At 36.6% G+C, this 14,975-nt stretch overlaps 1 protein-coding gene across 1 annotated transcript; it reads right to left on the minus strand.

The window, feature by feature from the left end:
• Window positions 1-2,750: 2,750 nt before the first annotated feature.
• LOC115921687 lies at window positions 2,751-14,856 on the minus strand. The gene is made up of 9 exons (XM_030979597.1): window positions 14,383-14,856; window positions 12,596-12,748; window positions 10,835-10,998; window positions 9,657-9,787; window positions 8,556-8,649; window positions 7,298-7,639; window positions 6,542-6,716; window positions 4,890-5,023; window positions 2,751-4,029 (listed from the first exon to the last, which is right to left on the minus strand). Exons 1-9 carry the CDS (start codon window positions 14,474-14,476, stop codon window positions 3,706-3,708), a joined length of 1,611 nt encoding a protein of 536 aa, XP_030835457.1. The 5' UTR covers window positions 14,477-14,856; the 3' UTR covers window positions 2,751-3,705.
• Between the last annotated feature and the right edge of the window lie 119 nt (window positions 14,857-14,975).

Consider the following 14,975-nt stretch of genomic DNA (forward strand, 5'->3'; position numbering starts at 1 on the left):
CCCCAAAAAAAAAAACCTTGGAAACTGCTAGTATAATCTGCAGGCAGACTCTCGGCTTCGGTTTTTCGCAAGTTTCGTAGTGCATATTTCAGAGTCTGCAGTCAGAGACTACTTTCACTCATATCATGATCCCTTAAAGGGAGCATAACTGTATGTGTATATGTAGTCTCTAAATGCAGACTCTACATCGTGCACTATGCAAATTGCAAAACCGAAGCCAATGGTCTGTGCCCGCAGACTAATTATAGTATGACTTTAATTTCTTATGCTAGAACAATAGCAACACTAACAAATCTCATCCAGCAGTTTTGTTGAACAAGATTTTTTTACCACAGGCCTGCAACCATTGAGATTCAGGATGATTTAATTATTTCAGGGGATTTTTATCTCCTAGCTTCACTGCTTGTAAAGGGTTAAACAAATGTTTCAAAAACATTGAAAAAACACTATAAATTCTACATTCATTCTAATATAGGTGAACATTCTTTTACAGCTTTCTGTTTACAAACATATTCCATTTTACATCGTGCACTATGCAAATTGCAAAACCGAAGCCAATGGTCTGTGCTCGCAGACTAATTATAGTAAGGCTTTTTAATGTCTTATGCTAGGAAGCAGCCTTCAAGAACAATAGCAAAACTAACAAATCTTATCCAGCAGTTTTGTTTAACAAGATTTTTTTTTACCACAGGCCTGCAACCATTGAGATTCAGGATGATTTAATTATTTCAGGGGATTTTTATCTCCTTCACTGCTTGTAAAGGGTTAAACAAATGTTTCAAAAACATTAAAAAAACACTATAAATTCCACATTCATTCTAATATAGGTGAACATTCTTTTACAGCTTTCTGTTTACAAACATGTATTTCCCATTTTACTCCTGGGAGAAAAAATCAAAAAGTAAAATTATGCATTTCTATATCAACTAATTCGCTGCTCGTTTTTCCAACAGGATATAAACAACAACAACAAAAATCAGTCCATGCACTTCTAGTTCACTGGCTTTCATGCACAAACATCATAGAATTGTTTTTCTTGTAAGAAAAAAAAAGAAAATATACAACAGCTATTTGACTTCAATTTGGTTTCGAATTAACCAATTTAAAGATGTTAACAATTAAGAGTCCAAAATATTATTGATCAAAATTATTTTTAAAACCAATTGATACCACTAAGCAAAACCAGACATTAGCTTGAAAGCTTTAAATTACTTAAAAAGTACATGCCTTGGTGCTACATACTTCCTCGAGTCTGTCTTCGACAAAGTTGTCATCAAATCTAGTGGTTTGTAGTCAACAAGTTCCTTTTGATTCTTCACTACATGACAACGTGGAAAACTAAATTCTACTGCATAGGCATGATAGTGTGAATTGTAATACACTGTATCTAATTGGACAAGTACAAAAAATACAGTGCTATTGTGTACAATGATATGCTCTATTTGACCAAACAGAGGAAGCTCGCTAACATCATGGCAGACCAGAAGTGACAACTGATAATGTGTTCCATGTACTTTAACCCAGTTGGCATCAAATAATTCAGTAGAAAGATCCTCTACTTGGATTTGCTCTTGCACAATCTGTCCAATATTTTCATCTAAATCTGACAAAAGTAGTGAACTACCTGGCCCAACCTCCAGATATTCCAAAGGATGGTTTGACTGAAGATGGAACGTTAGTGCTGTCTGATGTTTTTTGGCAAGTGATTTACAAATGTTTTTGTAATTACGCACAGATTCTGCAACACGGCCAAAATAGTGATGTTTCGCTTCGTACCTCATACACCATACATGTATGAGTGGCCCAACTTCTCTCAAACACGTTGGATAATGCACCATAAAGTGGTGTTTTGGCAACAACCTTCTGTCAGGAAAGGTTTTCTGGAAATGTGTGTGATGTTCTTCAGTAAGAATAGACAATTGGGCTATCAAGCCTGCTGTCAATTGAGGAGCAAAAATAATGTCCATACAATCTAGTAATCTAAGTAGCAATTCCCTGAGTAGACATTTCCTTCTTCAATGTCTTGAGCAATTATGAATGGCAGATTTCGAATCAAGCACCATGCTTGCATAGCCTTCTGTCCAACATCATTCCTAGCTGACCTAAGTTTAATAAAGGATGGTTTGTTCTTGTTATCTGTACGGTTTAAGCAATGGCTGGCGACTCTCTGATTCAGTTCATCTTGGGACAAGAGGGGCGGTTGCCTTTCATATATGAAATACTCTAGAACAAGTTTCAGCTCATACTGAACTATGCCTTCCAAAAGATCATGCATTATATCTAGTGAAAAGTTTGCCAAGACATGAAAGTAAATACAATCATTCAATACAGTCTTTTGTTTCACTCCAAACACATGTGACTGGGTAGTTTGAGCTTCAGCTTCTTCTAAATGTTGCTCATAAGTCTGCCTGGTGCGCATATCCATTGAAACCTCTTTGAATTTGTTCTGTGCCTCTTCCTTACTTGTAACACATAATCGACAGTAATAATGAGCAGAAAAGCTCTCTACAAATCCCAGTAGGGAATTAGCACCAAGATTATCAGCACTTATTTGAGTAATGGTCCCCTTCTTCACAATTCCATTAGGGAGAGCAATGCCAACTGTTGACAGGATATTAATGTCTTTTACAATGTGCTTGAGAATAGCATTAAATCCATATTTCTTGGCATCTTCAGCATACCATAGAGCTATAAGATTGATATTGGAAAGATTGGAATTATACTTTGGTGGCAGATTTTTCAAAATGAAATATAAAGCACCTATCTTGTGAATTTTTGTTTTTGAACCAATGGGGTTCACAGTCTCGAAATCATCATAAAAACAGTGAATTTGGAGGGCATTCTCATCTTCATGGAAAAGAGGGGTTTTCTCAAATTGTGAACCATCACAATAATCTCTCATTACACCATCTGTGCTCTTATGGTCATGAGTAGCAAAATGCAATATATCTTTATTGCTTAAAAGCTGCTTCAAAGAATCTAAAATGGGAACGTAAACAAATGTATCTTCAATAGCAATCTGTTCATACTGCTTAGTTCTTTTATTGAGACGACTATCATATCGGATGCCTAACTTGATTTCTTGTGGTTCAACAAGTCCAATTGATTCACAATACTTTGTCCGCTTATATTCTGAATTCAAATTTTCAAAGGGCTTTTCAAGCATAGCAAAATGTGTTTGAATCTCCTTATAAGCCTCGGATTCTATAGGCAGCTTATGTTTTAAGAAAGCAGCTGTAACGGCTGCCGATGCACTTTTTACTACATCACCTACAATCGCACTGGTTGTTTCTACTACATCATTTACAACTTTTCCAGAGTTTGCACTATTTGCTGAAAATTTTGAAATTACATTTACACACTGCCTGTTCAAGGTATCTACAGATAAAATGTCATCTTCATATACATCCTGATCTTCAACAATCTCATCATTATTAATATTGTATTCTTGAAGACTTTCAAGACTTTCTTCAGGAAAGTCACTCACTTTATCATTTTCATTAGACTGCTCTTTATTATCTGGAAAATCGGTTTTAAGGTGAGTCTGCAAATGTCCCCGAAATCCTCGAAAAGTATGAAATGTTCTCGCACAAGCTCCCTGCCCACAGGTCAATACTTCTTTACCATCTTCAATAACTCCATGTTTCAATCTCAAATGTTGAACCAATTTGGGTATTGCAAACTGTTTGTGGCATTTGAAGCAAATCATGGTGCTAACAATTTCGATCTAATTTCACGTACTCTTGGTGTTTCCCGGGACACTCCGATATCGATTTCAAAAATGGCAGTCTGGACAAAAGTCCAGAACTGCCGCAGAGACAAGCAGTACTGCAGGCCAAAGACAAAGTGGGTCTTGAAGAGTAAATCTACTGCTGCTTCGACCGTGCGTGCCGAACATGGAATGGCCTTGTGATCCACAATGATCATGTAGTTGGTGATTCGGGCCTTGGAATTGCCAATTGCCAGAAGGAACGGTTGACTCTTGGTCTCTTTTGTGTTGTCGAGGAATGCTTGAATACTCCCTCCTGTCTGTGTTGAAAACAAATTATTTGTATAGAATGTAACTAGCACTCAACGCATTTCAATACTCAACGCATTTCAATGAACAACATATTTCGATCAACATTTTTAAAAGACAGCCTTACATGTAGTACTGGGGGAAATTGTGTTTTTACAAAAGGGTTATTGGACAATAATGTAGGACATAAAACCAAATCAAATTTACATCAAAGAAAAGAATTGGAATTGGTCCATCAAATGATATAACATCAAAATATCAGATGATATTTTTTGTAATGAAATACAATTTTTCTTACCCTGTAGAGGGGTAAAAATGCAAGTACTTTCAAAGCTTGTTTTATGTATATGATTAAAAAGGGTCTTTCTAATGTGGTCAAGACATTTCAACTTCCACAAAAGGAGTACGAAAAATAAAGATACTGCAATTTCTGCACTATTATTAACTTGCAGCAAATTTGTGGCATGAAATATTCCTTTTCATTTATTGATTCTCCATGTAGGGCTGTGAAAATCAAAGGCAACATGCCTGATATATCACACAAGTTGTTACTATGTTTTCATACACAACATGTTCCTAGTATTTGTTTGCAAATCTTGATGTCTACTGTTCTAGTTTATTTTACTCCGACCAATTTCAAGGCGGGTGAAGTTTTTGAATAGGCCTAAATTTCTCGAGCACCTTCTCTGTCCAAATCAGTCTAAGCCTCTTCATGTAAGAGATCATAAACCAATATAATTGTTCTCTTTGAACACACATCACGATGCTTTCTGAAACTTTTTTTTTAATGCAGCAAGAATGTGTTTTATGTGACAGGGTATTACCGGTACTTAATATTTACAGTTCTCTTTCGTAATGAAAAGCTAAATACCTTCTGAAATTGAATAACCCTCGAGAGAGCTGAAGAAATGGACACTTTTGCTGACGCAGCTTTGGACTTCCCTTGGCTTGCAGGAGGCAATAGGCACAAGAGGAGGAGGATAGCAGATGTGCTGGAATTCCATCCTGTGCATTACAAAATGAAAATGGTTATTATTAAACAGGCTTACATGTTGATCAAGGTGAAAAATAGAAGTTAAATGTACCAAAATAATTACAAACTGACCTGCTAAAATTTGAATCAAAATAGCCTGTAACAAGAAACTATTATAAGAAATAAGTATATAGTCGAGGACTTATCAATATTATAGCCAAAGCATGCAAGTGGCTGTTAATGCAGTTTAGGGGTACTAAACCAAAAATCCAATTGATGCCAGCTTGGCACCCTTGGAGAAATTTTACTGACACTTATAGCAACGCCTTCTTCTTCTTTCTTATGAGAATTTATACAAAGGGGGATGGGAAAAAAGAAATCAATAGGAAAATAATAAACGGGATATTTATGCATGGGAGAAGGCAACATTCATGGCAAAGCACCTAACCTAGATTGTTCTCTGTTGACACATATATAACAAACTCTTTAGTAGCATAAGTTCATGTTTTTTTTTTTACAATTTTTTTCTTGTTCTACTGAATTTAACATGCTTCTACCCAATTTGACATCCTTTTCATGATTAAATCACAAAAATTGCATCAATACTGGAATCAAATGTTGCAATTAACAATTTATCAAATATGTCCCCTATGGGCCACCATATTTTTCAAAGTTAACTAATGAAGAAAAACAAAAATATCATGATTTTCTGAATTCTAAAGCATTTATCTTCAAATAAAGACAGAGTAAACACAAGCAAGCTGCTAATATGTAAATGCAGGGTCCTGTGGGGTCGATTCAAGTTCATATTATAAGATAATAAGCCATGCATATCATATCTGAGGAAGAAAAATAACAAAGTGAACATATAAACATGATGCTTTGTTTCAAAACAGAAGCTCATTCTATTTCAAAAGTAATGATTGGCAATGTGATAATCCTTATAAAGATTCCACAATGGGCCATGCAACAAACTTTTTTCTTCATAATTATATAAATTTCTTCTTCATAATTATATAATTAATATAATAAAAGAATTATGGAGAGCATGTTCCAACTACAAATAACTTTGCCAAGTGGGCATGTAATGTAATTTTTTGTAATTCTCATTGCAACAAGAGTCCACATTATTTGAGATGCCCAATAACCCTACTGTATCCCAGCCTTCCAGATAAATATAATTTGTTGGAGGAGTTGACAAAAAAAAGGGGGGGGGGGGGGGGGGAATTGTTTTAATTGGGATGGGTCATTTTTTGTGATTTCAGCATACTTGTCCCTTAATATACATTTTTAATGAGACTGCAAGCTCTTTGGTGGAATTCTCAATGGTGGTTTAAGACCAAGGTCTAAACTTGGTTCAAAACCATGGATTGGATTAGATTTGCATGTATTCTAAAACTTGTCCAATGAACATGCTTGTGTGAAGCACATATATGCTCAAATTTAAACTAACCTATCAATGGTTTATCCATGGTCTCAAATAAACCACCATCAAGAATTCCACCCTTTATGACATCGGAGGGTGCATTCAAGGGAATGTGCAAAAATACCTTCTTTATTTTGATCAGAACTGTCATAAGATGACAGAAGCTCCATCACTGTCAAGTTTCCTTTCTGCTTCAGAAGTTGTCTTGCAAGTGTAACAACCTTGGGCTTCAACTCGGGCCATTTGGTCAGGAAACGCGAGTGATTTTCAGGAAAAAGTTTCCGAAAATCTACCTCAATCTGCAAGAATACATGTAAAAGGAAAACGGGGAAAAGAGAGAAAAAATAAACTATGCATAATTTTACAGTACAGATACCCCAGTTAGACTAAATCAGCAATATAATAAGGTACCGTCAAAGCTCAGACCCCCATATATACACACCCCAGATCCAGGAAAAGGGGATTCTTCAAATATTTATCTGAATAGCAACCACTAAGAAGTACTTTTGAAGGTCTCTCTACACAAAATCCATACATGAATGAAACTTGCTGGACCTTTGAAATAGATTAGATTTGCTAGATATCACTCATGTTGATGCTCACTGTCCAAAGGTACATGACAACCAGTAATGGTGATTGTTCACCAACAGACAGTCACATGCGGTAAATACAGATACAGATTGAAGGATAAAACTGGCAGAATCTTCGGACTGATATTTTCAAAATCTCAAACATATATAATAAAACAGAGAAATATGAATTTGATGCCTCAGTGCCAAGTAATAATTCTGATGCTTTAATTCCCATACACATAATTTTGTTGCCTTAGGCCTGAGAGGCTAAATCAAGAATTAGGAGTAAATTTTTTTGTAACACTTACCAAACCTGGAACAGTTTCAAAAGGAAACTGTTCCAAAATATCCGATGCGGAGCGTCCGTCCCTGACCATATGCTGTCTAACAGGAAAAGTGGATTTCATCTTTTCAACAACCAGGGTAGAATCACGTTCTAATGTTGGACAGTGTCGTAACCAGTTGAGGTCTTCATCATAGGTGCAGCCTGGAGCAGATTCTTGGTCACCTTCTCGGACCTTCCCAGGACCACCATCTCTGCTTGATGGCTTGGGTAATGGGTTGGATGTCTTCTCCTCTGTTGTGCGGTTAACATTTTTTATTCTAGCAGCCAGGAATCCCGTGTTACTTCTTGCATCAAAATAAGCTTCCTAAAGTGAAAGAACGAGATGAATCTTTGACCGCGTGGTTGAAAATGTATGTATAAGCTTTTTGTTGATAATATTAACCTTGAAATGATGCACAAAATGATGTGATGAGAAATTGTAGTTTTCAAAGAAATTTTAGCAAAGTAGCATTAGTGTCATATAATGCAAGCATCTTGACTTTGATACAAGGAAGCAGCCATCACTCTGCCCCACTTCAAGAAAAAAAGAGTTTTGAGTGGTTGTGAAGGAGAGTAGAATGGTATCATACATTTCTTATTGGATATTGTGCCAAAGATGGTGGAGTGTGACCTACACAAGATAAAATTTAAAAAAAAAAAATTCTTCTCAGAATATAATTTAGAGAGATTTTGAGGGTATTTTTATCTTATCAGAGTATCATAAGTTTTCTTTTGATTAATGGAATGCAATACCTTCTTATCAGAGAGGACCATGCAGGGCCCATATTCAATTAAATACTTCAGTCAGAAAAATAAATATTTTTTCTTAGATTTTTGCTCGGATAAAATACTTTGCAGATTTTGGTATTCAATTCATAAATTTGGCTAAGTATTTTACTTTAAATTTAAGACACCTCTAGAGGAGACTTAAGCCAAAGCATTTACAAATTTAACTGGTAGATGAAGGCTTACATGTATGTGCGCAGTCACTCTCAGCTGCGGAGAATTATGAAGTAGCGCATTTTTGGTGCAATGTGTTGATTGCGCATCATTTGGTCACAAAATCGTGATGTCACAATGCCTCTCAATAAGTATTTTACTTAAATTTTGACTTACTAAAGTAAAATGCTAAGAACTGAATTGAATACAAAATAAGTAAATACCTTAGCCAAAATACTTAGTAAAAAAACTTACTTAGTCAAAGTATTTATTTGAATATGGGCCCAGATTATAATACTTACATGACCTGTGCTAGTAAACGGATCCTTGAGTCTTGGAAACAGATTCACTATCCCCATGGCATATTTGGTTTTCATAGCTGCTTTTGGATGTTTGCTGTGAAATAAGAAAGCACATCTCCTGTATGAGAATTACAGTCATATGGACTCATGACTGGCTCTATTAAAACAGAACTTAGTATGTTGATAACAAGTAGCATACCCCTAGTGGTCTCGTCTGCATCATATAATTTGCTATAGTTTAGTATTTTTTTATTACTTTAAAATCTCAAAATATCACATGGTTAGTTCATAATACATTTATAAAGTGAGGCCTCATGACGATGAGGCCGCTAACATCTACGGCATTAATCTATTTTAACGTAATGACCCAAAAATGTCACTCACAAGACTGGTAATACCTGATAACCATCATGTGCAAATCACATTTAAAACTAGATGAATCTTCGACCACGCACGGTCAAAATTTAAGCCTCTGCCATCATGCGATCAGAAAGATATTATTGCTTGTTCCATGCCATTGGAAATCCGAAACATTTTGGGTGATTTTACAAATTTTGGGCACTATGAACTTTGACCCCGTGAACCCAAAATCTTCTTCCTCCCATGCTAATACATAATTGAGCTAGGTTTGAAAGAAATTAGTTCAATTTGTCTGAAGTTATAGCAATATCGAGCTTTTTTCGGGTAATTTTTTACAATTTTTGTTTGGCCCTGTGACCTTTGCCCTTTGACCCCCTAAACCCCAAATCTAATCAGTTCATCCTCACATGTATATAAATACTTGTGTCAAGTTTGGTAAAAATCCGTCCAGTAGTTCTGAAGTTATCGTGGTAACAAGTTTCCGACGGACGGACGCACGGACGGACACACGGACGCACGGACGGAAGGACGGACGGACAACCCCGAAAACATAATGCCTCCGGCACCACCTGACGGTGGCGGAGGCATAAAAAATGAATATTTTGAAAAATGATTTTGAAGAGACAACAAATTCCTTTAAAGTTGACCATGTTACCTCAGTTTCTTTTCACATAATTGGTAGTACCTGATAATTATTATGTGCATTTACACAATCATAAAAGAAAATTTGCTGGCACTTACCCATAGTGTTCTTGCATGTGGGCTACCAAAAGGTTAATCATCTGCCGTCTAGTTTTATCTTGAAGTGCTCCAGTCAATTCATACTCTCGGAGAATGGCATCACCTCTGTGCCGCAAAATTTCTTGTACAAACTGCAAACAGGTAAATCATCCCATTAAGTCATAAATAAACATATTGAGTTTATAATGCACTTTCAGGCACTTTAATTCATACTGACCTTTCTAAGGGCACGAAATTTTATGAATGACTATGAATTTATATAGGTACATTATGATATTAAAATTGATATATGGCCAATAATCATAAATTCTAAATAATAATATATTTATTTATAGAGCTTGAAATAGTTTAAATATTGTTAAATACACACTCCCACAAACACCCCAAACACACATATGCACACACGCACATACACACACACGAGGGGACACATGAGGCTACAGGTAAATTTGTGTTTATTGTAATGCGAGTTCCTTCTACTTAATATAGACATGCAAGCCCAATGCCATGGGGAGACCGTCTAAAGTGCCCTGAACAGTGTTCATTACTTTCATATCCACAAACAATACAGCAGGAAACTATTCTATGTTTGGGATCATCATGAACACTACAATAAAGGTTATGTAACAATCGATGCATCTCATCTTCAACTTTTTAATTTTGATATTAGTCCTTTTCCTTGATACCCTCAGAGGTCTATATGGAACCAGATCATGAGATGTATTATTCGATGATTATTTACCTCATTTCTCTTTCCCATTTCTAAAACATTTCATAAAATTTGGCAATTCAATTTAAACCTCTAGACATAATATCATTTGTTTGAAATCATACCACCCATTGGAAGAAAATGAAACTGTAAAAGTTTATGGAAAACTTATGACAGATGACGAAGCAAAAAAGATGGCCAATATCTTACAGGAGTCGTCAGCTTAGATGTACCAAAAAAGAAATCAAATTAGTTGCCTAATGTTAACCTATACCATTACAAAAACCTTACTACAGGAAATATTAATTTACAATGTTAGTTCTAACTACACTAGATGTATTTTTTTTTCTCCCAATATCATTTTCAATTTTAAATAATATGAAATCCGTATAGGTGATGAGTCCCTTATATTATGTTGATTATGATAGCTGAGATTGAAATGAAGCAAACAATTTTTTCTTAACCTTACCTCACAAGAGTTGTCAGTGATTGCACCTGATTCACTGAGGGCATTTAATCGTGGCCTCTTTCTACTGGAGCAAAAACTTGAATCAGATTCTGAGCTACTCAGGGAAGAGGAGCTGGTATCCACCTTGATAGTGTCTGCACTTGTGATGCTATGTACATCTGAACCTTTAATAAAGAAAAAAAGATATAAAGCCATGAGCACTGTTAAAAAACAATGAATACTGGCATCTTAAACTTTGGTAGAATTGAATACAGTTGGGCCTCCTTTATCCCCACACTTGGGATCAGCACTAACATGCATAAGGGAATCCTATATTCAAAACATGCAGTTGCCGAGTTTGAATGAATGCATGTTTCTGATCATGAAAAATTGAATTGAATGTGTAATAACAATGTTGGGAATAATGTATATAAGTAACCCAAATAGTTTGCGATATTACGAGTATGCTTGAAATCTTTGTTGGTTCCGCTAATTATTTGAGTAAAATAGGCAAATTCTCAAGTGATCTGGATAAAGGAGACTGGATAAGGGAGGTCCAACTGCATATAAATTTCTATTAGTCTAAAACCATCAGAAACCAGCTAAGTTATATTGGTCTGACACATTTGTTAATTTTATAATACTTGAGCATTTTTTAATGGACAATTTGTTAATTGATGCATTCATTCATGTCTAAGTGAATTATAATACTAGCATTTAGAAATGTTCAATTACTTTTCCATTGGACTGTTCCCAATGAAACCAATAGGTCTGTCCAATATAATCCAACAGAATTCTTTCATGATGGTTTTCTATAAGTATAAGACTAACAGAAAGAAATTGTTGGATTCCTATTATTGGATCAGCAAAAATTTTCTGATGGATTTCTAATGGACCAACAGAAGTATGTGTTGGATTTCTATTGGAGCAATATAACCTTTCTGCTGGTTTCTATGGGTCCTTTATTTCCCTTTCCCTATTGAAACCATTAAACTTATTGGTTTCTATGGGTCCAATAGCCCTCACCTCGTGCTATCACACAAAGCAAACAGAATCAAAATCAGATGAGAAATGGCATAGGAGTGGCCTTTTGTAGGATTTTGAAGCAAAAGGTCAAAGATCATACACAGACACGCACAGAAACACACAAGTATGGCGCCCGTTTCACAGTCCCCTCCTCAAATTTGTTCGGTGGGGTCACAATTTAAATTAAAGACATTTTTTTTTTAAATGCAAGTTTGCATTGTTAAAAAATTCAATTTGTAAGAATCTGTAATTTTTATAATCTTTAGACTTCGAATTTAGATCATTGACCGCCCACAAATCACGGCTCTTGTGGCAAGGTTACGTCATCAAAAAAGGGTAGGTTTTTTTTTTCCTCCACCAAGTTTTGAGACCTGTGCCTGTAATTTGAACTGCACATTCATTTATTGCTTATGAAAAGCAAAATGTTAATTCCCTAGACTCTATACAGCATACAAGCCTACACTGTACCTGCTACCAGACGAACGCTGACTCATTTTAACATGCATGCACATACAATGATCAGTGGCGGATCCAGCAGGGGGCGCACCCGGCATGTGCCCCCTCTATATTTTGAGAATTACCTCGTGAACATACACATTACTAAGGTTAAATTGTGATCTGCGCCCCCTCTTTATTTTTAATATGCTCTTTGCACCCCTCTAACTCTATTTTAAAATCCTGAATCCGCTACTGATGATATCACATTTAGCAGGGATTTGCAATTTTGTATTATAATGCACTTTATCCAAAACTTACCAGACCATTCTTCATCTTCTTTTAGCACCATGAGGCTGACTGTGGGATTGCTGGTCACCACATCTCCTAGTACGTCATCGTCTATACCAAACCCTTCTTGTTCATCCACAAGTACGAGATCTTCCCCATCCCTTATGTGGAATTTTCTTCTGACTGTAGGAGAGATTAAATAAATGAGAATAAATATCACAGTGCACTTTTCAGTTTCTTACAGATTGATGGCTCAGTCATAATAAACGAATGCTGCAAAAACTGCTGCTACAAGCCCAACTGTGCTATAGTATACAAATAACGCACGTCCCAGAGTGCAATAGCGGTGAATGCAGTACGCGCGAGGTTTCTTTATATTGGTGCCGCTCTGTGCAACAAGCCGCTTGCGGCGAGTTGACAGTGCGAACCATCTGAAGAAACCGAGCGAACACTGCATTTACGTTTCGCACAACAGGGTCAAGTGCGTTATTTGTTTTATAAAATAGCGACACAAACAGCAACAAACAAAAGTTTAGATCTTAAGTATACGAGAGTTCGATCTAGATCTAGAGTTATGTTGGTTCTAGAAATAAAATGAGGGTCTAAGACCTTGCAGGCTTACCAAAAAGTCTACAGGATTCATTGTTTGATTAAAAATAAAATGCATAGGGTGTCTAGAGACGAGTCTACATCAGACAGCTGAAATTCCTGGCTTCATTATAAAATCCAAAAGTCAAAACGGGTCTAAATCCAAGGCAAAAGTAAAACAAAAATTTGCTTTCTAATAATACCCCGCTCTAGCTAGAGCTAACGCGTACGCTGCGCTGGGGATCATGGTGGATCTTGGAGCGTACAATATTAGCTACGCGTAGCCTATAGCCTACAATGCACTCGAGGGAGCGTACTAGTACTAGTACTACGCGTACGCGCGCGCACTGGATCCCCATGGTCACGCGTACGCACCGTGCAATATAACTTTTTACTGCGCTTTTTCTGCACTCATTTCTGCAAAATCGTGCTTGCATCAAAAATTTGTCAATGCCATGTGACGCGTATTGACCAATCACGATGCTTAAAATACTAGGCTAGATCTAGAGCCATTTTATAATACACCCTAAAACTGTTAAATGGGACATCAAGCTCAACCGGGGGTGGAGTTTGGACTGTTGTGTGCGCTACAAATAGTCTAGATCTAGATCTAGATCTAGAGATTGAATTTCCATGTTTATTATTTTTGCATTTTTTTTATTACATGAATGGGGTAGATCTAGTCTAGATCTAACGTTAGATCTAGATCTAGATATCTAGGCCTAATGTCAATGCAGATCTAACGTTAGAACTCTAGATCTAACTGTTAGGCCTAGAAATCTAGAGTCTAGATCTAGTCTAGACTTCTAGATCTAGATCTAGATCTAGCCTAGACCTGATATTTTTGCAAAAACCCAGGATTAGGCCCTAGACTAGGTCTAGATCTACTGATTTTTCCTTTACATTTTGAAACAAATAGACCCTAGGCTATGTATTAAATAACAATTTGATCTAGGCCTACTCTAGACCTAGATCTAGATCTATCATGAATGTTTGCCCTTTGGAGTATTTATCAATGATAATTTTTCAGAAATCCATAAAATATTAAATGGCATCATGCTGACCGGATACCCAACCCGGCCGGACAGCCAAGGCATAGTAGGCCTAGACCTCTAGGCCTGGGCTACCCAACGACAGGCGCGGCTAGCGCCAGCTGACGAACACGTAATACTATAGGCCTAGGCTAGATCTATAAAAGTTTATAACAAACAAGAACCATGTACACTTACTGAGTTCAAAGAATCCTACTGTGTCTTCTGGATCTATAGGCAGGTATTTTCTAATACTTCGATCCGCTGAACAGACCCTGACGCTTAATGGCATGGTTGCATGCACTTCGATCACTTCACATCTAGAATCTAGGCCTAATTTGAAGAATTACTACTCCAGAATCAAGACTTCAAGTCAGTGCCAGTGAAATTCTCTAGCCACATGCTCTCGTCTAGCTGTGCGCGCGCAGCTGCAGAGGCGCATATCGGATCATATGACAACTTTCGTCCAATGATTTTCGTCGAATTCTCTAGCTTATGCGCATGTGCGATTTTATAACACCAAATATGACACCATCAGCCTGTAATTGAATATTTTCACACCGTTGGTGTTATTTTTCGCCAATCGGACATGAAATGAACACCAAGGGTGTTGATATTTTTCTATTCCATGCTGGTGTTGAATATTTAACACCCTGGTTTTTGCAGTGTATGTGTAACTGTGCAAAACGCCCACATGTTTTGTTACCTCTAAAACTATGTGGACTTTGGGGGCATTTTTTTTTAGAAGGGGGGGGGGGAGTTGACGGTAAACAGTTTACGTGTACATGTAT

The sequence above is a fragment of the Strongylocentrotus purpuratus genome, unplaced genomic scaffold (assembly GCF_000002235.5).
Source record: "Strongylocentrotus purpuratus isolate Spur 01 unplaced genomic scaffold, Spur_5.0 spur5_scaffold_10, whole genome shotgun sequence".
Classification (NCBI taxonomy): Eukaryota; Metazoa; Echinodermata; class Echinoidea; order Camarodonta; family Strongylocentrotidae; genus Strongylocentrotus; species Strongylocentrotus purpuratus.